Source organism: Anser cygnoides, chromosome 6 (assembly GCF_040182565.1).
Source record: "Anser cygnoides isolate HZ-2024a breed goose chromosome 6, Taihu_goose_T2T_genome, whole genome shotgun sequence".
Taxonomy (NCBI): Eukaryota; Metazoa; Chordata; class Aves; order Anseriformes; family Anatidae; genus Anser; species Anser cygnoides.
Genome location: NC_089878.1, coordinates 36,663,842 through 36,688,220, shown reverse-complemented (window position 1 = coordinate 36,688,220; position 24,379 = coordinate 36,663,842). Strand labels below are relative to the sequence as shown.

Genomic DNA, 24,379 nt, shown 5'->3' with positions numbered 1-24,379 from the left:
ACAGATCTAGATTATTAAGTCTTTGCATTGTTTTTAGGAATATAAAAAGCATTATTTTTTTCCTGTATAATTTTCTGTTTTCCTTTCTGCTCAACAAAGGTTGAAAGAATTTGACATCAAAATGATAAAATTTGACCTTTTCTGAAAATTGTACCACTGAGGGAGTCCTCAGACAGTATGATCTTATGTGTAGTTACTGTCTTTTTAGCATTCATGTATTAAGTTTGTTAAAAGTATCTTCAGTACTACTCTGTAATGATCTTGAGGGAATGGGACGTGTAACACTAGAAGCGTATGAGATATGTCTGAATTGCTTCAGTAACTTCATCAGCCCATTGAAAGCAGAATGAACATGAGATCAGATTCAGATGGGAAATAGTCAAGAAATGTTTTTTCAATTTATTTTACAAACTGTCTGTTCTAGCTGTTCTATCAGTCAGTCTTTTGTTTTAATAATTATTTTTATTTGCATCTCTATTTCCTTCCCACTAATTATCTATCTCCGAACTATACACCATGAAAGAGAAGCAAGGTTTAGTGAGAGATTGTCTTGTATTACATCAGTGAAGAGAGTTGGAAAAAATTTAAAAGCTTTCAAATATACAGGCTCAACCCTAATTGTAACGTAAGCAGTACTCTATCAGTTTCTTTAGTAGAAATGGCTATAATAGATACTGATTTAGTAGAATATTACACTCTCTTACATTTGTTTATTTAATACCTTTACCGTATCTATAGTTTGCTATAACTCTGTAGTATTATTAGCATCTGCACAAAAATGTGATAAAATTGTAACACCCTTGCACCAGGCATTATGGAAACATAACAAAGGATAGTTCTTGCTCTAAGAAGTTTACAGTCAAAACTGATAAAAGACACAAATTGTGTTGGTCCTTATCAAAATCCCACTGAATTTAAAGAGAGTTTATAAATGCTTTAATGGGCTTTTGAGCAACCCTGCATCAGTTTGGATGAGAAGTTCAATGTGACACAAGTAAGATTATATTATTTTGCTGGCTAACTAAAAGGGTAGTCATTTCTTCCTTCTTAGGCTATTGTCTGTGTATCTAAACTTCAGAGCCTCTGTTTCCTAGCTGTCATCTGTAAGAAAGAAAGTTCAGAAGACAATACACAACATTGAATTAGTTGTCCATGGTTAGAAGTGTTGACTGTTCAGAGGCTTTCAGGTTTTGTGTGTTGTATTTCTAAACTAGAAGATTGTTTTTTTCTGTAATGTAGAAGTCACCCTAGATACTTTAATTGCTTGCAGTAAGCAGATGCATGGCTTTGAGAGCAAATTGAGTAGAGAAATCAGTGGCCTTTCAAATTAATTAAAAGGCGCGTATGATACAGGAGCTTGAAGGAAAGCGTGACTTCAGTAGCAAAAGAAACTGAAAAGTGAAGGGTGGACCACGTTTAAATTACTTCCTTTCTAAAATTAGGATTTTGGCTGAGTAATATGTTAGAAACAATACAGAACACATAGGGAGAGAAAAGAAATCAATTTCTTATGTGTGAGAACAAGAAGCTTGAACTTGAAGTGATTATATGAAGATATCAGAATAAATAATTCCTCCAGGAATGTAATAAAATGTAAATAAATTGTGAGCTTTATTTTCAGTAGCTTGGAGAGAGAAAATTTGTGTGCATGCATGCATGGGTGTGTGCACACACGCATGTGTACACATGTACATGTTATTGCAAATCTGAAAAAAAAGACTGAGTTCCTCCAGATAGAGTACTTTCCCTCAAACTCATATACCTATGATGCTGTACCTCTCTCCTGACATTTTTCTCGTTAAAAATCTTTAAATGTGAACAGTTAGTATGTAAATATGCGTATGCAGTATATGTATGTAGAGACACTATAAGTATATGCAAACTCATAAGTAAATGTAAAACTATGGCAGGAGTCTGATCAAAAAAAGGTTAAGGTAGACCCATAGTCTGGTTCTGGACAGGAAGGAAATCTTATGAAATCCTCTGACTGGCATTTTCTGAAGGTTGAATAGAAGAAAAGCTACTGCAGCATAGAACAATCACAGCATTGAGAAGACAGCCTAAGAGTAGAAGGCAATTGCAATCATGACAGGCAGTATAAATCATAGAACAGAAAAATATATCAAGTATCTTGTAATAAATGTTTTCCATATGCTTTCCTAGGTTATATTTAATGAGCTACACAATTATAATTACAACAGGAATTTCACTGTATTGTGCTAGTTGAGACCTTTCTTTTTCAACTAAAAAACGTCTGTTATAAATGTCTTGAATTTGAACATAATCAGCAGGTTGTAACTTTATATTGTGGAAGATCTTTCATTCAGTTTGTATTGTAAACTAGCATTAGTTAAAGAACTAAGTGCAAACAGATGTTTGAGGAGTAGTTGGCAAAGGAAAAAAGTGACAAGACCTTGGAAAACAGGAATATGTACATTCTTCATTGACCATTTAGCAGCTAGGCTGTAATGCAAGTATCCTTTATAAGTTTAAAATTGTTCAGATAAAACTTGCATAGCAACTGCTGCCATACATCACTACTTTACCTCTGTGAGAAGGAGAGAGAAACATGGTTTGTCATATACCTATTGATCCAGTCAGTTCTCATTCTTTTTAATATTTTTACCACCTCAGTCTATTCTTTTTCTTTTACTTGGTTGCTCAGTGTAATTTCAGCCGAAGTAGTAGTCATCTAGACATGCTTAATTTTTATAAATTTACTCTGTTAATAATATTAAAATATTATATACTCTATGTTAATAATATTAAAATATTATAATAGTATATGTATTGCATACAAATTCCTAACAGCATGGAGTTCACAATTACACTTATTTTTTTACTTTGGAGTCATAGAGGCTAAGATGCATCTCAAGGCTTTTTCCTTAGCAGTGAACACCATGCACTAGTTGTGAATGATGATTTCTGTGTATTAATGTCATGCAAAAATTAAATTAATGTTAAAAGTCACAGTTTTTATTGTATGTTTTTACCAAAATTCTTTGCATTCCTCAAAAGTAATTTTCTGTTGGAAAAGTTGCCTGCTTTTGGTGATGCAGTTTTTCTGTTCTTATTTTTTTGGACAGCAAGGTAACCTGTACTTCCTTTTCAAGTCATGTTGTAAGGTTTCAATCCCTTAGCTTCTACAGCAAATTCCTTTACTTTGGGGTTTTTCTGTGGGTATAACTCTGTACTATCAGCTCCCTGTGTGAAGACTGCTTCTATTAAGTATTGCTATTATTTATTTATTTATTTTATAAGGAATAGTTCAGTGACTTAGTATAGGGCAAAGATTTTTTCATACTATGTCTTTCTACAGAGTTTTAGGGAAAAAGTGAAATATTTCAATTTCTGTCTTTTGGTGCGATTTAATACAAATAGTAAATAACTATAATCCAGATGTTCTCTGTTCTCATCTTACAAAGAATTATAACACTAATGAGAAGACATTTTCTAGTAGAATTTTAATGTGTCCTCAAAATAGCAGGGCTGGATACTTTCCTTTGAATGTTTTTACTATTTTTAATACATTGCTATCTATGGCTTGACTAACAAGAAAAGTTAGAAATTTACTTCACTATATTACTTACTGTAATGAAGAAATAACATTTTTAGGTAAGAAACATTTTCAATTCCCCTTCAACCTCTGTATTGTAATGACTGTTTCACAGATTCTGTTGTACTTCTGGTCTAATCTTTCAGTGCTGCTTTCTGACTTTTTTTGTTACACACTGGTGTATCGAGTTGGAAAGCAGCTCTTTACGACAGCACTTTTAACTGCATATTATGCCTTCTATATTATATTTTATGACAGTGCCTGTGGCACACACATATACACACACACACACACACACAAAAAAAAAAAAGGATAAATCCACACTGCCTCCAATTTAGCCTTTTTACTAGCTTTTTCTATTTGTTCAGACATTTCATAGTCAAATGGTTCCTTTTGGTCAAGTGCCCGTATAATTGAGTTTAGAGTGTTTCAGTGCACTGACCTGTAAGGGTTATAGAAAAATAGAGAAAAGAGACATTTTCTCTCATGAATAGATTCTGTAACAACAGCATGATCATTCTCTGAAATGTAAATGTCTTAATTCTGAATGTTTCTCATTATAAGTCAGATGTCTTTACAATTCCAGTTTAGAGCAATACTAATTCCTTTGCATAAATAATTCCTATTGCACATGCAGTCTGTATCTCACAATGTGTGTTTCCTGAGCAGTCACCTCTTTCTAAACGTAGAACTAAATTGTAAGAGAGAGACCCGTAGCTAGTTTCATTAATGACCTTGGCAGCAGGCCATGTACAACCTTTTGTTTATTACATTCACTTTCGGGATTTATATTGGCATTCTCTAGGATGCTGTTGCTCTTTGATCTGTTCACTGACTCTGTTGGGGACTGGAGATTTGCACCTGTAGCACCTTGCACCACTCAACTGACTCCAACCTGTCCTTCACTGTCAAGATCCCCATCTGTTTCCATCTTTATTTGTTTGTGTAGCTCAGATTAGGCTTTATCACTGTCTTTCTGTGCAGTTCTTGATAGTATGTATGTCTTCACTGAAACTGGTGGCTTTATGCAATGAAATCAATGGCTTTCTGCTTCATCAATGCCCTTTTTTTTTTTTTTTTTTTTTGGCCCATGCTGCAAATGTTGCAAATGTCATATCTTTGGCCATAGAACTCTTGGCAGTGCTACAGAACAAAAGCTCCTGGTATCAAATGATTTGGAAAAGTACAAAATGATGTGCATCCAATTAAACCAGAAGTCAGTTCCCATGCTAGATACTGAACAGTCTGAGTTTAAATGTTCTAATATCAGAAAAATGTCTGTTGTTAAGAACAACTTATGTCTACTGTATCTGAACACTAGTAAAACTAATTTAGACCTACTAATCTTTCCCACATTCCTACAGCAACTGTTGTCCATGTCCTAACCCCAGCATTATTCATGTGCCTGCTCAGGGCTAATTTTCAGTGTCAAATTTCCTTGCAAACACTTTTCCCTTGGACTTTATTTCATTTTCTGTTCTGTCTGCCCAAGAAGATTCTTTATTACCTTCCTAGACCATAAAAGGGCAAGCATTTTACCTCTAAGTACAGAAGAAAATCATTGCCATCCTGTCAGCTTCCATCCCATTGAAGGATATTGGTGACAGCAAACCTTTGGAAAAGGAAAGTGAAGTGGCAACTAGCTATCATGTTTTTATGAGACTTCTATCGAATTCCTCAGAACTGTTTCAATATTGCTGACTTTTTGCAATTAAAATGCCAAGAACTACTAATCCTCCTACCTTAATTTGTTCCTCTCTTTTCTACATATAGAGCTGCAGGTTTTCTTTCTCCACCAGCTGTCATAGTGTCATATCTAAGATTTTGTACAGTATGCACAATTTTCTGATAAGCTTATACTTGGCATACTTCAGTGGTGAATCTTTTACTAGTCTCACTATGTTATATTCTTTTAAGTGTTTTTAGGTAGGTTTACAGCAGTGATTCTCTTATACAGTAGGATTGTTTAAAACTTTCAATATAAGGATTTAGGTACAAAGTCAATGTATGTCTAACTCTGATAATTTATTTTCCATAGTATAGCATTAAGTGGAACTTGCCTCTCATAACAAGTTTTAATCACCTGAACTGAAACCTCAAGAGCAACGATGCAAAACCTCCAGTAAAAAATATAGATTTCTTTCATGGTTGTTGCATACCAACAGTTTGGTTCTCTATAGAATATACTAAATATAAATATTTAAGGTGTTTGTCTATAAGAATGGAGATACTTTCTTTGCAGCCCTGCGTTAAATGGTAAACTTTTGAAAAAATAGTTCCTTAAGTAGTATCTTAATAAGGTAGGCCATCAGTGTAATCACTTCCATTTGATATAATTGATAAAAAAGGGTCTATATATATATAAAAAAAAAAAAGGAACAAATACATCTTTTAAAATACTAAAACTGTGTTTTGTTTGGCTTGGAAAGGGCTAAAATGGTGGTAATCAGGAGTGAACATGTCAGTTGGTTTCACTTTTAAAATATATTATTGTGAACCATATTTTCTGTAATTAATTAGCAATTGGGGAGGTTCCTTGGCTGTGAGGAAATGGAAGGCTGCATTTAAATTTATATAAATAAAAGAACTGACTAAGTTATAACACAAGTAATCTATGTAGGAAAATTTTGAACCAGCTATCAATTAATAAACATGTTTCTAAATAGCATCTGTGCATTACTTATGTCTGTAGAATTTAAGTATGTGCATAATAAATCCTACAAAAAAAAACCAAAACAATAAAAAAAAAAAAGAAAGAAATTAGAAACCTTCCAGAGAATGTTCAAACTTAATATGAAACCCAGTAAAGGGTTTTGTCTGAATGTTGGATTGTGCTGGAAAAGGGTTAAGAGGAAAGGGAAGAATTAGCCTTCTTTCCCATGTGATCTGCAAAGACAAAAGAGAGTCAGAGGCGTCACCAGCAAAGCTAGCTGGGACTAATTCCACAATATTTATCTGGAAAGTTTTGTACCTTTCCAAACCTTTTTGTATCATAGAACAATGTTGCTCATTAAGCATGTCCAGCCCTAAACTCTGCAATTCATTTAATCCTTAGAAAGGCACTAGATAATAGCTGTTCTTAGAACTGCATGCAAAGTAATGCTCTACTGCATTTACCTAAAGATAACCCGTATTGAAACTCATAAATAATTCAAAAATACGGTGAAAAATATGAGTCACTGCACAATATGCAACAGAGGCAGATGAAAAGTGACTACTTCCTGCCGTTTCCACAAGGAGAGTTTCAGGTTCTGTAGCAAACTTAATCATATTTACGGCAGGATGAATAAGCAACTGGATTTCATTCAGGTATTTTTTTCCCTTTCTGATGGATGTGCTGAGGCTGCATGCATGAACTCCTTGTATTTGCTTGTATGCATGGAGAGCAACTTCTCAGTTGAAGAAATATTTGCATATTGATATTCACACAAGGAAATTACAGCTGAATAACTTTGTGCTCATCCAGGTAGCTAGCTCACAAAATATTTATTCTTAACATTATCAGTATTCAAGGACCTCTGAAGCCAATGGAGATCCTCCTATCCCTTCAGTTTTGTAGCTTTTTATGCTTTAACTCTCTTACATGCATATGTATATATTGCTATAAATATGTATGTACTTATATAGCTAAAATTTAATAAAAGATAAAGCATTTTATTATAGAATTTTCAGGAAAACATTTAAATGTGAATAGAAAGAAAAGGAAAACTTCAGTAGCTTTGTGAATATTACTCAAAGATTGATCTTAATTGTGCAAGTAAATTATTACAGCCAGGTCTGTAAGAACAATTTTGTGGTAAACTTTGCATTATTCAGCGTAAAGGGGAGCAGCAGCACCCTGGGAAGAGGCAATTAGTATAGATAGTGTGAGTTACTGGATGCGTGTGGTGCTTTATGTCCAGTCAAGTATTCTTTTTGCAATGTGGAAGTGGCTGATAGAGCTTCTAGATCAAAGCTGACCCTAAGACAACATAGTACAAATAAACCTTGCTAGACTAAGTTATCTGTGCATGGATACAGCTCACGTGCTCCTTCATGATTGCATAGTAGGCGGTAATTGGTATAAGATACATTAATATATGATTGGTTATTTTATTATCCAATAATTTTAGAAAAGGACTCTGGAATCAAGATTGCAGTGATAATAACAGCAACGGAAGATACAAAGCTGTAGTTTTGAACTAAGAACTTAGAATGTTTTAAGTGCTATGGCAGAGTACTGTTGACTCCTTTCATGAAGCTTATTGTTTTCTTTGTAGAATCACAGTTGTCATTTGTGTAGCTCTTGAGAAGATGCTGGTGGTCTCTTTAATAGGTTACTGTGTTAACAGCTGACATCTATTAATTTTACCATCTTAATTGGATCCTTTTAGATGTTCAGCCAACTGGTCAGGCACACAGTGTGAGAGGCCAGCTCCCAAAAGCAGCAAGTCTGACAATATTAGTACAAGTAAGTACTTCAAATAACTGCTATCGCTCATCAAATGTTAACCTGCTGATACTTTAGAATATGAGTTTGTGATATGATATGTGCTGGTTACCTGTTTTAAATTGAAAAAAAAAAAAAAGGTTTTCCTTTTTTTTTTAACATTTTGATTGACACTGTTTCATGAGAAGGTTTGGATATGTGCCATATGCCATACACTCACTGTTTCAAGGCTAGCCTGCACTTTTCTTAAAATGTATCAAGTGACAAGTGCTTGGTGATACCACTGCTGTGCAGAGAACTAGTACAAGACCTCTGACCATTTAAGTCCCACTGAAAGCATCAAAAATAGAGTTGTAAGTAGTTCATAACTTTTGCATTGGCTGTCTGCAGAGGTTTGAATTTTACCTGCTGTGAAAATCATCCTGAAAATAAGAATAGCTCCTGTCGTATTTTTTTTAAACATATCTGTAAGCATAAAAGGATGGCATTGCTATGGCATTGGCAGTTTAAACTGGACAAGGTCCCCTGCGGTGCATTGAGTATGCTGATGGTACCTTGCTATATGTCTCAGTCACATTTAACCCAAGAGGAGCAGGAGAATGAATAGCCCACTATTCGGGTCAGCTTGATGCTTAGATGAAATCTTCCTAGCAATCCAGACAAGTGAAATAAAACTTACAAGTTGGAAACAGGCAAAAAAGCAGGCAAAACCTAGCTAGATATTTCTTGTTGAAGGAATACCTGCTATGATTCAGGAAACATCTGTTCATCTTTTGCCTTCTGCTAGACCCCAGGCTGCACCATGGTTCCCAGACAGCAGCTCAGGCTTAGTAGCCTGTTTTTCAGGGCTTTTTGTGTAAGTTCACATGCCAAGACAAAATGAACTTTTTTTTTTTCCCCCTAAAGGAGAACTTCATCCAGGTATTTACACAAATGCTATCTTAAAATAGCAATTGTTTAATGTTCTTTACATGTTGAATCTTTATAAGCTGAAGTGAATTCAGAATCGTTAATGTTTTTTTCAATAGTACTTTATTTTAGGCCTCTGAGAATCTGACTTGGCTTCCAGTAAGCCTTCAGGTAGAATTCAAGGACATTTTTTGCATTTCTTTATTAATACTGTTTCATGTAGAGCAGACTGCCAACATCTTATTTTGTCATGAATCAACCCATCTAGTCAATGAAACAGCAAGCAGTATTTTCATTTTCCACCAATTAAGTATTGTGATATTAGAGGAAATGCATTTCATTCCACATTGGCTTCATGCTGGAGTCCTGTGGTCTGTAAGGACCACTTTGAGAGCTGTTATAACATAAAAGTACTTGTATGTATTTTTTTTGACGAATTACAAGAGCTGAGAAATTCTTAGAAGGGTACCGCTGCTGACCTTACTTTTTCAGGTTTCATTTTAGTTATCCGCTAAAATAATGTTCAGCTGATTTTCTTCTTCCCTGCTCCCTCCTCTGCTTTAACATTGCTGTCTGATCTGTGCACTGTTTTTCTGCTACATTAAGCATTATTGTAGTTGCCTTGATTGCTTATATCAACATAACAAAATTACTGGCTCCTGAGTAGAATGCAGTAAAAGGAAGGGATATGCCAACCACACAGAAATTAATATTGCTTACTACACTTTGTCTCCCACAAATAAAAGTAATAAATATATATTAATGCTAACAACAGAATTCTTCAATCAGAACCATGCACTGAATCTTTTAAATTATTACTTTTGTGACTTAAATACTTAAATATACTGATGAAGATGATGGAGGCAGTTGATATCAGTGACCATGCTACTTAAGCCCAAAGTGTGTGGCAATTCCATGCACCTTCGTATGTTATTACTGCAAACAAGGGCAGGGTTTAGGAGAGGTGTGTGTGTGGTGAGAATTAACTCAGGTATGATTAATTGACAAAAATTCTGGTAGTGTTTACACCAGTATCTGTGATATTTTTTCAACATTCAAATCTCAAATTAATGAAGCTTATCACATGAAATTTGTTGGTAAGGAACATATTATTCTTTTTAAAATTATTAATTATTAATTTAATATTATTCTTTTTAAAATTAATTTAACTATTTTACAGCTGTGATTAGACTTAGTTGTGAATGATCAATGAGATTTCCTTTTCCTGTTTTAGGAAGCATTGCAATCATTGTTCCTCTTGTTTTACTGGTGACTTTGATCACTACTCTGGTAATCGGATTATTTCTTTGCAAAAGAAAACGAAGGTAAGTATTTTTATAGTTATGTATACAATAAAAAGTAAATCTTTGAAATATGTGCACCTTTTTGATATCAAAAATCTTCAATGTTGAGAATATTAAAAAAAAAAACTGTTTCTGGATACAATTAGTTAGTTACATTTTGGTTCTTGCTGGAACAATTGATATTTACTGTCTTTGTATTCCACCTGCAGTAAATAAGATGATATAGTTCTTTCTTGTCAAGTTTGCTCAATCCTGCCAAGGCTGAAAAAGTGTTAATAATTTTATCCAGAGACTTAGTGAACTTAGTAAGCAGAATTAATGTATTTCTTTGGAACCATGTAATTAAGAAATATTGCTCATGTCTATGAATGCCTGCAGGTAGAGCCTGTGCAGAATTTCCAGTTTCTAATTATAGTTCACTCTGATTTATTTACATTGATTAGTTCTTTTCGATTTTGTGTAAGTTGTAGTGAAGATGTAAACAATGTTCAGAGTACCTACTGTAGAGTCCTGAGCCTCGTCATCAGTACTGTATTTATCTTGTACAGAAAGCCAAGTTCCAGCACTGAACAGTGAATCTTTTGTTCTCTTGACTTTTAGCTGCCCTACAGCTCATAATTACATTAGGGAGTGTAGTAGATATTTTGACTTCTTCAAAAGCTGTACAGAGTTGTTGGGGAATTTCTACTGTATAAAGACACTTGGAAGAGCTGTTGACTTTCTTGTGTTTAGCAAAATGGTGGTAGTGGAGAGGGAGATTTAACAAGGAAATATTCCAAATAATATTGATGTGGCCTACTAAAGAAGGCTCAGAAGACTTAGATGGCAAAGCACCTACTTCAGTCCAGTAGCTGGTCTGCTGGTTGTTCCTAAGCATCTTCCTTTCTCCTGAGGCTTGTTAACCTACCTCCAAAACTGAGATAATGTCTCCTTTTAAGTCCTTTAGAAATATGTGAAGAAGTGTGAAGGAAAAAAAAAAAAATATATATATATATATATATTTCTTCTTTTTGAAAAGCCAACAAAATACATTTCTGGCTGTACCATTAGTAATGCTGACCCTGCCAGGCTCCATGGATGTCAGATGCTGCTGTTCGTAAACAACAGATTCAGTAATAGCCAAATTGTTAAAACCAGTTGCTGGTCTGTAAATTAAGTGGAAGAAGTCATTCTCAACAGTTAAATAATCACTCTTCAGAAGAGAAATAGAGTTGACTTCAATAAAGAACGTTTGTTTTTTCCTTAAAATTATATTTTGAAATGTAATGTTTTTATGTAAAATTTAATGTTTTTAAATCTCTTCCAAGAAGATTGTAAATGTTAAAATAGGTCTAGCTGTTCAACACTTGTATGCTACTAGCTTAAGTCACTAGCTTATTTCTTGTGTTTATGCATTACAGGACAAAAACTATCAGAAGACAGCCTATTATAAACGGAGGAATCAATGTTGAAATTGGCAATCCATCGTATAACATGTATGAGGTGGGCCATGATCACAGTGAAGGTGGTCTTTTAGCCTCAGATTTTACTGTAAATGCAGAAAAGGTAATTCTTTTTTTCAAGTGGCCAAAACACTACTTATTTTATGTCTTTAAAAGATTTTGCCTTTGTCATTAATAGAAACAAAATGATGCTGTTTAGATTTAACTACATAGTGGACATAAAGACAAGTTAGGTTTCATTAGAAGAAACTTCCTGTGTATATTAACAATTGTTTTTGCAGTCTGATGCTTGATGATGGATATTCTTTCCTAGTGCCTGTATTTTACCAAAACAGAGTTGGAACTAAACTGTGAAGTGAGTTTTGTCACAGGCATTCTGCCTTGAGTTGCCTAATCATCTTCTTAGTCTATTCACAAATACTGAATGGAAATACATTATCATAGAGTCTACCTTTTGAAGTGTGAAAGAATGTATTCGTACATAGAAGATTTAACTTACTTCATATATGAAAACTCCCAAAGGCATAAAGAATTCAGAGTCCTGGCTGGATAGATAGATTAAATGTTTACACAAAACTAGTAAGTATTATCATTTTCTTGTAAAGGATGCTGTCATTCTGCAGCAGCACTCTTCAGTGACTGAACACCCTGAGTGATGTGACATGGGATGAACAGGGTAATGCTGCGATATCTTTCCTAGAGCTCTGTAATCAGACATACACCAAAGGGCAGCCATCATTCTGTGGCATTTCTGACAAAGCAATAACCGGATTACTGTTAGCTCTAGGAATGTCATCGCTGAATCACATAGTCAGTGTGCAGAGTACAAGAGGTAAGCTGAAAATGGAGTTACTCCCTGGAGGGTGAGTAACTGAACCAGTGCTCATTTTGAAGTCGGGCTCTAATACTTAATGAAAAAATGGTTTTAAAATGCCGAATGTTTTTCTCAGACTGAATGCAGGAATTTTTCAAGCTGAAGAATACATGCAATGAGCTTTTTTTAATTATTATTATTATTGCTGTTGAACACTCTAAAATAAACAGTGCACTGATTGAAAACATTATTTAACAGTGATTATAAGTACACATGGAAAATACTCTGTTAGCACAGAAACTGAATTTTTCTGTTTATACAGGCCAGATACATAGGGGGAGGGCCCACTGCATTCAAGCTTCCCCACACAACTCCATCAATCTACCTAAACTCTGACTTGAAAGGACCACTATCAACAGGGGTGAGAAATGATGATTCAAATTCATTTCATTCCACCACAGCCCCTCACTAAAGAAAGTTTGTCTGTCATTTTAGAATATAGGTATCTTGTGTGTGGTTTCATTTTGTTTTTCTTTTTTTTAATGTCAGGAAGAATGACAGGGATTAATACATTTTCATTTTGAGATAAGGGGTTCCTCTCTACATACAAAGATCTAAAACTGCAAATGTATCTTTACAAAGGGATGCAAAGCCAGTGAGAAAAGTGATGCTTTTTCATAGCATGTAAGGTTAGCATAGCATTCGGAGCCATATATCTTGATGTATTTTCAATTCGTATGTACAGACATTTAGTGAAGTTTATCAAGCTGAAATAAGTTCCCACGTAAATGAAAAAAAAGTCATTTTAAAGGAATTTGATACACACTAAAATGAACAATTTCCTTTAATATTTGCAATGCATTTTTTGATTGCTCAGCTTTCAATCAATTTTTGAATAACATCTTAAGGTAGTTACTTTTAAAGTATCAGACTGACTACACTTCAGCATGATGTTTGCAAACATTGAAGTTAAAAATATTAAAAAGGGATATCAATATGACATTCATTTTCATATGCCTCAGTATATATTCATCTTTTGTGCCATTTGCATTCTTGCATGATTGTAATATGTCCTTTATTGTTTGAAAATGTAACAATTTGTAGAGGGTATGATGTTTCTGATGGACTACAGAACCATTGACGAGGAGACCTAGAATATATGTCCATATGCGGCAGTAACTCTGTTACTCAAGACACTCCATTTACTTATTGTGCCTCACTGTACTACATTAGGACCTACTCAAAGAGATATCAGGTGACAGAGCCTACTGTCTGTGAGGCACTATATAAATGCCAAGAGTCTTTGTACTGTTGTAGTTATCACCCTTAACAGTGATGGTCAAAGAAATAAAAAGTCCTGTCAGTTGGAATAAACCTAACTTGCTGATGATAATCATTATGACAAATGTAAAGATCTCCAATTCAATTGGAATAGACAGGCTTAAATGAGATTTTGCTCTCATAAATTACAGCAGCAGTTATTACATATTTAATTTCCAAAAACATACAAGAGTAGCTTCTATTTTTTTTTTTTTTAATAAATGTGACTCACCTTTTTCTTCCTCCATTCTAAGAAAGCATGGCAGTAACTTTGTCATCTGTAATAGATAGAATAGGCAGCTTTTAACTAACCCAAAGGAGTAGCTGCTTTAGTTAGCCATCCTAAAGAATATCTGAACCCTGGGTTCAGAAAGAGTTTTGATCAACAGGAAAAAGGAAAGTTAAGATTCTGGACTCCTTTTATTCCTTGTTACCCAAGTGTTTTTTTCAGCATGTTTTCAAATAAAGAAAATCTACCCACCTTTGAGGGGGTAGGGGCTGTAATAAAAAATGTAATCACTTCTTACATACACCAAACAAATTCATTTACCTGTTTTGTCTTACTGTTCTTCTACTTTTTGTAAACATTTATATTTGTGTAAGCAAATTTGTACTGTTTCATTGGTTATGAGAAAGGAATGTTTTGACCATAAAGTACCCTTTCCAGTTATTATAGGTAAAGTCTGAATATCTAGTTGGATAGTAAAGGTCTTCTAGAAGACAATAAAGGCACAAAGTATGAAGAAATTATTTGAGACATTTATATTATAAACCTTGGGGAGTGCTTTTGCCTTAGCATTAGTGATAGGAGAGTAAGTTTTCATCCATGTTCATCCTTTTACACTGTCATATGTAGGAGATTTCTCATATACTCGAGTGCTTTGCAGACTTAAAAATGGACTTGTCCTATAATGAAGTATTACTCAGTTCAATAGATTTTTTCGTTACAGTCCAAGCTACCTAACTTGTTGAGAAAATATTTCTCAATCTGTAAATACTATGATATGTTAATAGTTATGCTGGTTTATTTTTAAACAAAGTTTAATTTTCATTACAAAAGTATTGAATTTTTGGTCAAATCATGTTGTATATTTGGGCCACAGAATTCGAAAACATGGTCAGCTATTGATGGGATGCTGATGTCTTAGAACAGGTAATATATGGAAACTGTTGGTTGCAGTTTTCTACTGTTAAACGCGTCACATGGTCTCACAGTGCACCTTCTCTATAAACTTCTTCATACCTATTCTGAAATCTTCTGGTGTAATAAGGTGGACAAGTGAACTTCAGAGACATTTTTCAAGGTTTTTGTTTTTGTCATTGCTTTTATGGTTTTAATATCATACTATGCTGCATGTCATGTCACTGATTATTTTAATAGCATGTCTCATATCATGAATTTAATTTGAACTAAATAATTAACCCATTATCAGGTTTGCAGAAGTCCAGGTATCTATTAAATATGTCCAATTATATTTTATGTGTACTTGTTCTAGCTTTAACAACCCCATTTCCATATCCATAAATGTTTATTTTGGTTTAATCTGACTGATCTAAGGTATGCTTAATTTCTCTGCAGCCAACAAATTACTCCAATCCAGTATATGCAAAGTTATACATGGATGGACAAAATTGTCGAAACTCCTTAGCAAGCGTTGATGAAAGAAGAGAACTCCTTCCAAAGAAAATAGATATTGGGATAAGGGAGACTGTGGCATAATCTGCTGTTACCTTTTATACTCTGTATAAATGTATAAAATATAAGGATTACTTTTCTATGTACCAACAGTATTATAATTGTTTTGGCATCAGCATTACCTCTGTTTTTTGTTTTGTTGATGTTTTCTGGGTTTTTCTTTTGCTGATGACTTTTGACTGACCATTTGTAAGGTATTTTTATGAAAAAGAAACTGCACTACGGTACAACTTATAACAATGCTGCTGAAATAACACACCTTTAAATTTGTTAAAATGGCAAACAACATTATCGTTTGTAGCGTGAAAATGAGCAATCTATTTTCTATGAACTTTTTTGGTTCTACTTAATCAATGAAGATGGTATCTGCACTTTTTCATTATGTAGTCTGGAAGCTGTAGTACAGTGTGTAATTTTGTTTATTTTAAATGGTGAAAGAATGATTGAATGGTCTACTCTCTTCTTTGTGCCCATTAGAATTTCTCTTCAGATCCTGATAAAGCTAGATAACTTTTCACAAACAAACATAACTTGCTTTTAAATTAGCTTTAGGTTGCCAAGAAGTAAACAAGATTATAGAAATGAAACATCTAATGATCTGCATGAACACAATGATTATGTTTCAGAAATTCAGTGACTGTACATGCTATACTAAACATATATACCATGTAAACAAGCTTTGTATTTATTAAAACCTTATAGAACATAGTAACAATATATCTTGGAAGCTGAAACCTTACTTGCTGTGGGACAAAGCATATGAACTCCAAGAGTCCTTTAGGACAGTAGCCACCCTAGAGCACAAGAGGGCATTGCCTACACATGCATTATATGTTTATTCACTTAATCATATGAATTACTTATGGATTAATAATTCCTCAACATGTACCAAGCAGTAGGGAAACGCATACACACAAAACACCTTAAGCACACTCACACAATCACAGCATTCAGTTTTGGCAATCACAAAAAAAAATCATACTTGTTTAGAGATATTAAGGAATCCAAAACACAGCAGATGCTTTAAATAAAAATAAATTGGGATATTGATGAGATAAAACATAACCAAATTGCATATTAGTTAAACCTCACCTAAGCCCGAGTTTCAGTAGTCTGGGTAAAATACCAAAATCTAGTTATCAGAAGTGAAAAGCCTCAGTATCAGTTTCCAGCACTTGCTCTGACCTGGTTTGTTTTCTGTTGTTGCTAAGAAGGAAAATCTGACTCAACTTTTTTAATTTTGATGGAAATAAAGGATACAATGTCTTTCAGGTTTGAACTGAATCAAAGTATTTTATACATAACTTTAAAGGCACAAAAGACTGATTCACACATATATACTGTGGAGGACTCTTCCTTCCTCTGCTAGACATGACTGACTTTTAGCTATCATAATATATTAACCTAACAGATTAAATATGTTTGTGGTTGCTCTTTACTCCCTTTGTACAAGCATTACAAAAATAACTGCTGTTTTATAAGAGATTTTTGTTGTACTATTGTGCATGCATACTACCTATTTCTAAACTTTGCCATATTGGGGCCTTTATAAAACTCCTGATTTATGTAATACTAGTGCAATTTTGCTTGAACGATGTTATGCATATCATAAACTTTTTCAGGTTCTTGTTTAAGTACATTTTTTTAGATTGAACAGTATTTTTCATTTTGGTTATAATAGTCATTTTGCCTATGTTTCTACAATGAAGTGTTAAATACTTTATACAAAAAAAATTGTTGACTGACTTATTTAAATGAAAATCTACATACTTGATTCAGTGTGTTGACTAATTTTTAAATTTAAGATTAAAATGAAAACTAAAGAAAAGCAAATTGAAGGGAAAGAACATTACTTTGTACGAATGGCTAAATTCCTTTTTTAATGACAATTTTTGCTTTTTATACAACTTCTATTTGGATGTTCTTTGCAGCTCTGCACGTTTGGATAAATTAAGTGTATAGCTGTATATTATGTCAATAGAATTTTAGAACAAAAATCCCAAATTAAATAGTTTCATACCACACAGCTATGATTCCGCAGGTTCTGCCTTTATTCTGTTGAAATCATCAGATATGGATTTGGCCCTTCAATTTTTATAAAACTATAGTTTTTATGAGGTCTGAGCATGTGCTCTTCTCAGAAATGTCTGTTTTCTGGTGGAGAAATCCTCATATCTTCAATTCTCTGGCAGAACTGATTTTAACTAGTGGATATGCAGGTAACATGAGTTTGAAATCATAAATTCTTATACAGACCAGATGAAATTTTTTTATTGTGATGTGTCATGTTTCCTTTCAGTGAGACATTTTCATTTACTTTACACTAGCTTACGTGTAAATTACTATTAAAAATTAAATTTATTTATTTTCATAGAAATACACAGTTGATGTCAGTGGAGTTATTAGATGTTGGATATTAGATCAGAATCTGATCTTTAGCTTTTAGGCAGAATTTTGATGGAGTTCTTTTGCTCTACCACTGCCATGCCTTAAAGATCTTTAAATTAAACCTCGTAATAATTCTTGTATTGGATTTTTTTGATTTGTTTTTAACTTTGCCAAGGTTCTCCATAGGAGCTGTTTCTCACAATCCTTTGAGAGACCAGTTCTGGGGCCTCAGTCCCCAGTTCTGTATCTGCAGACAGGATGCAAGGAGCTGAAGGGTGGAAGATTGAGAACCTGATTAGTATCCTGTATATGCATCCTCATAAATTCAGTAAAATATTTTTGCGCAGGAAATTATATAAATAGTTGCAAGGAACAACAAAATTATGAACTTCCTACATTTCCGCAAACTTCTTGCTGTTCTTAATGCCATAGATTCTTATGTGTTTTAAGTTGACATAAACTTAGAAGAAAACAAAAATTGGATAAATGTGCTTGTATCACTGATTAAAACATCCGTCTCTTCAGGGTATAGTTGCAAGGCTGTTTGTGGTTGCTTTCCTGAAAGTACTAATGACATTTCATGTGAAATGCTAGTACTATAACTATTTCATTGAATTCATCAGGGTAAAATTATTTTTCCACAATACTAATAATTTTTGTTAGCAGTGTGAAGCAGTTTGTGGGTTCCATGAATATCAGCTATTAAAATTATTCAGGGAAATGGAACTTCTGATAAATCTAACCCTGAAATACACTGTTCAATTACCTCTTAGGTTTAGGCTATGTCTAAGGCATGGTTTCAAGTTCCTGGGTGACCATGATACAGCTCTGTCACTTTTTATGTTCACTGCACACATTTTCCTTCAACAGAAAAAAATACACATAAGCTTGAAGGGTGACGTGATGTGCTTCAATACAAGCTATATTGCAAACTGCTTTGCTGAATGGAGAAGCTTTAAACAGAACACATGAAAAAAAAGCATTTGTGCCAAACTTTATGGAATTCTCTAATGATTTCTTCTTATTATTATTTAAAGACATTCTGTATGTTCACACACAATAACAGTGTCATGGAGTCTCTGCCTTGTGATAGAGGCTGTCATTCTTCTATGCAAGAGTTTGTGTAAACATTGAAGTACGACAAGACAAGTTCAAAGCTACACATCGGGATTGATGCTGCTGGTGCTACTTTGATTAGTCATTCTGCACAATTAAGATAACATGAAAACAGTTTGGGGACTAGGAATGCATTTGAGAATATTTATTTTGATTGTCATTTTTGAATGTTTTTCATTCGCTAATCATGGGTCTGTTATTTACAGAAAGAAAGAAAAGCTCTGTAGTGGAAGGCCTTTAAAATTTCTTCCCAAGTTGATCAGCTATCAGCAAGATCACAGAGAAGGTCCTGATATAACAATAATTAATTTATTCTTATCAAGCTGGTAGTGACTATAACTAGTGTAGTCACATATGTAATAAAATTTTATTTCAATACATTTCCAAAAATCTGTTTCACATAAAAGAGTTCCTTCTCCTTCTCCTTTTTGGAGGATGAGAAGGTGATAAAAGAAGGAAATGACATTGATAATAAAAGGTTGTCTGGGTAATCAGCTTTAAAAACTAAGACATTTTTCATGTGGAACAAGCAAACCAACAGTGAAACTTGTCTGTCTAGCCCTGGGCATCACTACAAAGAAATTGAGGCACTTAGAATTTTTCAAGTCTTAGAGAGATGGATTGGTGAGCAGAGGTATGGCTGACAGAGGGGATGATAATTTATCATCTTGGTTCTCTAATTTATCACGCCTACCATCTCCACATGTGTGAAATACAGATCTGATGAAAATAAGGGTTTCTAGTTTAGTGCCCATATTGTAAAATGACAAAAAGGAGAAAAGAAGCATAAAGCATCTTTTGGTTCCTTATGCCAGCTGCACATCACTTAGTACATGTTGTGACTCCCATGACCTCTGACAGCGGCCTTCAAAGTAATACATGAATAGAGGAAACTGCTGGTCTCTTGGTCTCTGGAGGATGCTGAACAAGTTTTACCTGGGGGAAAAAAAAAAAAAAAAAAAAAGATACAACTATATCTACTAAACCAATATTAGACTTTTTTTTTTTTATCAAGATATTTCAAGATATTTAAACAAACACAATATGTATAGTATCTGAACTGATGTGTATTTAATCAGAGTAAACTCATTTTAACAGGTAAGTTGAAAGGAAAGTTTGTAACTGCCACAGGAACTCATGGGATATATTAATTTAGGGTTACTGTTAAGCTCTTTATGTTACTACATGTCAAGTGAATGTTCAGTCTGGAGGGAAAAAAAATACAATCTGGTCACTGAATGTTTCTGAATCTTAAATAAACAAATCTGAACATAACACAAGTTTTCAACTCGGAAGCTTTTAGAAAAGAGCTGTGCAGTGGAATGGTTTCTCACTTGTTTCGTGTTGGTGAGGCACAAGCAGCAATCTCGTCTCACGTAAGTAGGTGTTTGGGGATTAGTGTAAGATAATAATATACACGTTAGATTTAAGGCAGTACTAGCCAAAGAGACAATCTGCTCAACAGATCATTGTTCAGCCACTGGAATAACTCAAGTTGGGAAGGGCCTCAGGAATGGGTTTCTGCCTGTGTCGACAGGCCCAGCTGTGCTGGTGAGCAACCTGGTGCCAGAAGCTGAGCTTTGCCCTAGCCCAGCACCTACATCAGGTCTTGCTCCATCCAAATAGCAAGAGACAATGTTAAGATTCAAAGTTTTAACTTACTTGACAACTAGAAGATTTGGGCATAGCTCACATAGCTAATACAGTACCTCAAGCTAGGGATGGTGAAGTTCTGGTTCCTTGGGAAGGCATGGGTGAAGAGCACAGTGTTGCTGGGTGCCAGTGATAGGAAAGGTATAGCAGAGAGTATGTCACATGCAGCTTTCTGTCTTCTGTCCCAGACCTCACGCTCCACTGGTGGACATCATGCACAGCCTTTCTTTCATGGTGTTCAGAGAATAAACACATATGCATACCTCTGAAGGGGAGGTTAAGGGGTGCTCTGTCAGCTCAGACACCGTTTGCTTGGATAAGTGGCTGTATCTGGCTTGTGTGTCAGACTCGAGCAAAATGTTTCTCCTGAGATGTTTACATGGAGCTGTGAATGTTGTGGGAAAAAAATAATAATAATTAAAAAAAAAATACTATGAAAGCAGCAAAGCTTAGATGTGTCCTTATGGCTACTCTGTCTGCAGTATTTGTGTATAGACATGCTTGCTGTGTGAGTGTACATATAGACAAAGCACCTTAAAGAAGTGCAGTCCCAGGTAAGTGACCTTTCTTTCCAGAGAGGAATTAAGCTGTTGTTCAATTGCAGTGTGTCCCCTCCCTTTGTTTTGCTGGAGCAAGTCTCTGCAATGGTTCGCTGCCTGTGTCTCTGAGGACTTCTTGATAAACTGGCAACGATGATTTTCCCTGAGATACCACAGTGATCAGTGTTGAAAGGTGTCTGACAGCATGCTGATAGCTCAGTTAAGGTATCATCGAAGTTTGGCAAATGGCATTACATAGGTGGCCCTTTTTAGCCTGTGAGCCTGGGATACCTGCTTCCTGGTGGCTCTCATGAGTCCTGAATTTCAAACAGTAGTTCCTCGTGTTGGCAAGCATGAACTGGAGCAAATAGACCTGTATTGTTGTGGAATTAATACTGCCACTGTGAGCTTAACATAGCAAGAAACTTAAGATTTTTATCTTAGTTTTATTGATTCTGAGTCCAAGCTATTAAAAGGTTTGGTGTTAGTTGCATAGCTAATGTCCTTGTCCACAATGTACCTGCAGGACAGTTAGCAAAACCTCATCTCTTGCGGGTGCAAGCTCACATAGCCTGTGGGAATTTGCTAAATATTCTGGAAGCCTTTAGAAAGGCTGGAGAGGGGTGCTCAATATGAAAATGGGCATTGCCCAACAGAAATTCTTCATGTTTGGTGAAATATGATATGAAAATGAGTATTTTGTAAGTCTGGAGCTTCGAAGTTACAGAAGTGTAAGTATAGCAGCTCTACACCTTTTTAAATTGATCCACAACCAATTTTCATAAGGAAAAGAAAGCAATGAAAATAACGTTAATGTTCCCACATGGTAGAAGGGGGTCTGCCACCTTTTATAACAGTCTCAGAAGAGGTGTCCTTAAGGAAGAACAGGCAGGCGAGGTGAGGTGAGATGTGAGGTGAGGTGACGTGAGGTGAGGTGAGGTGTGAGGTGAGGCGAGGCGAGGTGAGGCAAGGCGAGGCGAGGTGAGGTGAGGTGGGAAGACTCTTGTGTACATTTGATTATAGTTGCCCTTTTCCAGGCATGTCTGTGAATCCTAACATCTCTCCTCTCCTTCCACCCCACCCAAAAAAGCAATGTCTGCATATCCTGCCCTAAGGATGCAAGCTCCTAGACACTCTACTTTAAAAACCTGATGGTAGTTGCTGGTTTTGCTAGGAGGAGGAATGTAGCTGCAATTAATTTTAAGTTGCCCAGCACATACTGGGCAGAGCCTCTTTGTTTAAATGGCATAAAGCATGAAAGTATGCCATGCTGCACTGCTGTCCTCGCTGCAGAGGTCACACTTTCAAATTACAGATCTCTGCTAGTCATTGGACTTCATTTTAGTAGCAAGGCTATAACAGGGACGCTTTGTGCAGCCTGGAGTTGCCCTGCAGCAAGAGCCATGCTGCGTGCGAGCCCCGAGGCTGGTGTGCAGCCTGTGCTTCCCCAGCCTGGATCCCATGCCCAGGCTCTTTCGGTGGCCTTTCAATTGGCATTGGTGCGCTACTGCGCTTCAAGAAAACACATCCACCTCATGGGACTTTGTAGTTCAATAGGCAGTCTGAAAATAGGTCTGTCATAAAAAGACTGTGACCTTCTTCCGTTTTTGTCTGTGAGGAGCGTGATTGGGTTCCTACATTGTACTGCCCTGGTGTGTCCTATCTGACACTTCTCAGAAGATGTGAAGCCTTTGTTATAGACGTGTGATGAATTTCCGTATACTTTTAGCTATTCTAATTATCTTGAAATTCCTAAAGTCCTAATACTTCATTGCCCTGAACAATATTTTAATGTTAATTAGGCTACAATCACAGCTTTAATTCATTTTTTTGGTTTGTTTCCTATACTGCAGAATCAAGTGTCTTTTCCCCCCGCTATTAATTGACATGAGAAAGAAGAAAAAAAAAAAAAAAGAACATAATAAAATGGCTAATTTGAGATAGCCATTATATATACTGTCTAAGTCATGTCTGACAATATTAGGTTGTCCTTTTTCCTGCTTAAAATTAAAGCATTAATGTAGCTTTCAGTGATAGGTACTAAAACATCTTTATAAATATTTGAAAAGATGCCGTTCAATGAACTGTGCAAGACAGGAGGCTGACCTCGCACAACTAATTAATTATTGCAATCAGAGGATCTCCAGACAAAGTACCCTCTCTAGCAATTTGAAAGCTAATTAACATTCATGTCTTGTAAAAGTCACTTGACTTCCAATTATGATTAAATATGCAAGGTCACTGGGACACAGCAAGCCGAAGAGCTGAAAGTAATCCCCTAGTACTGTGGCGACAGTAAAAAGTAATGGCATGCACTGAAGGACTGTGCAGGAACTGCGGGTTACAGACTGTCATGTCCCACAGTGCAGCGAGAAGGACTGATGGGACACCACCACCAGTGGTTTTGGCCCCACTTCTTTGCACAAGCAAAGTGCTTTACTTGGGATTTCCAGGACTGAAGCACACCAGAGAGTTAAAAGCTGTGCGTATGGCTAATCAATATCTTGTCTACCCAGTTTTAAGACTATCTGTCAAACTATATGCCCGCTCTCATCATGCATTGATCAGTCTTAATATAAATTTAATAAGTGTTAAAGGATTGAAGAACATCTCCTGTCACTGAATTAATCAATCTGACTAAACAACAGTGCCTTTACCTAAGGAATATCAAAATTGCAACAAAATACTACGTTATTTTAAGGGGCTATGATCAGGAGAGCAAATTTTTTTTTTCTTTTGCTGTCCTAATATGAAGTTCCTACTATCCATTAACATTTACATCTACTGCTAAAAGTATCTTAAAATATTAATAATATATTTCAACTTTTGTAAATAGAATGGTTCCAAATTGGTAAATTTAAAACATTATTAAACATTTTTCTTCTCATATGCTATAAATCTGACCTTTTTAAAAAAAAAAAAAATTATTTGAAATATAAATGTTTTAATAAAGGAATAAGATAATTTAGGTTAACAAGCACATTAACACTAAATGAAGTAGCAAAACATTGACTATAATGACAATGTAATTAAAAAACAGTGATTATATTGTCTGTTTAAATAGCCATATCCAATAAATACAGAATGACAACCTGAATCTTGTCACATACTTCCGTATCACATCCAATTTTTGTTGGCATCATTATTATCAGAACAATTGTTACTGTCTACCAAAGTTGAATATATTGAGGTCAGTCACCCCACACTTGTTGT

At 35.0% G+C, this 24,379-nt stretch overlaps 1 protein-coding gene across 8 annotated transcripts in view; it reads left to right on the top strand.

Annotated features, from left to right (window-relative positions):
* LRP1B (LDL receptor related protein 1B) overlaps nucleotides 1-17,303 on the top strand; it is a 681,046-nt gene extending 663,743 nt beyond the window's left edge. For 5 of the 8 annotated variants that reach the window (XM_048062804.2, XM_048062799.2, XM_048062803.2 and 2 more), the window contains 5 exons: nucleotides 7,930-8,006; nucleotides 10,129-10,219; nucleotides 11,599-11,743; nucleotides 12,777-12,875; nucleotides 15,354-17,303. In XM_048062804.2, coding sequence (XP_047918761.2) covers nucleotides 7,930-8,006; nucleotides 10,129-10,219; nucleotides 11,599-11,743; nucleotides 12,777-12,875; nucleotides 15,354-15,494 — 553 coding nt within the window. In that variant the 3' untranslated portion in view covers nucleotides 15,495-17,303. Of the gene's footprint in view, nucleotides 1-7,929; nucleotides 8,007-10,128; nucleotides 10,220-11,598; nucleotides 11,744-12,776; nucleotides 12,876-14,877; nucleotides 14,928-15,353 lie in introns of all 8 variants that reach the window. The other 3 variants (XM_048062801.2, XM_048062806.2, XM_048062802.2) reach the window with 3 other exon arrangements.
* The last annotated feature ends 7,076 nt before the right edge of the window (nucleotides 17,304-24,379 follow it).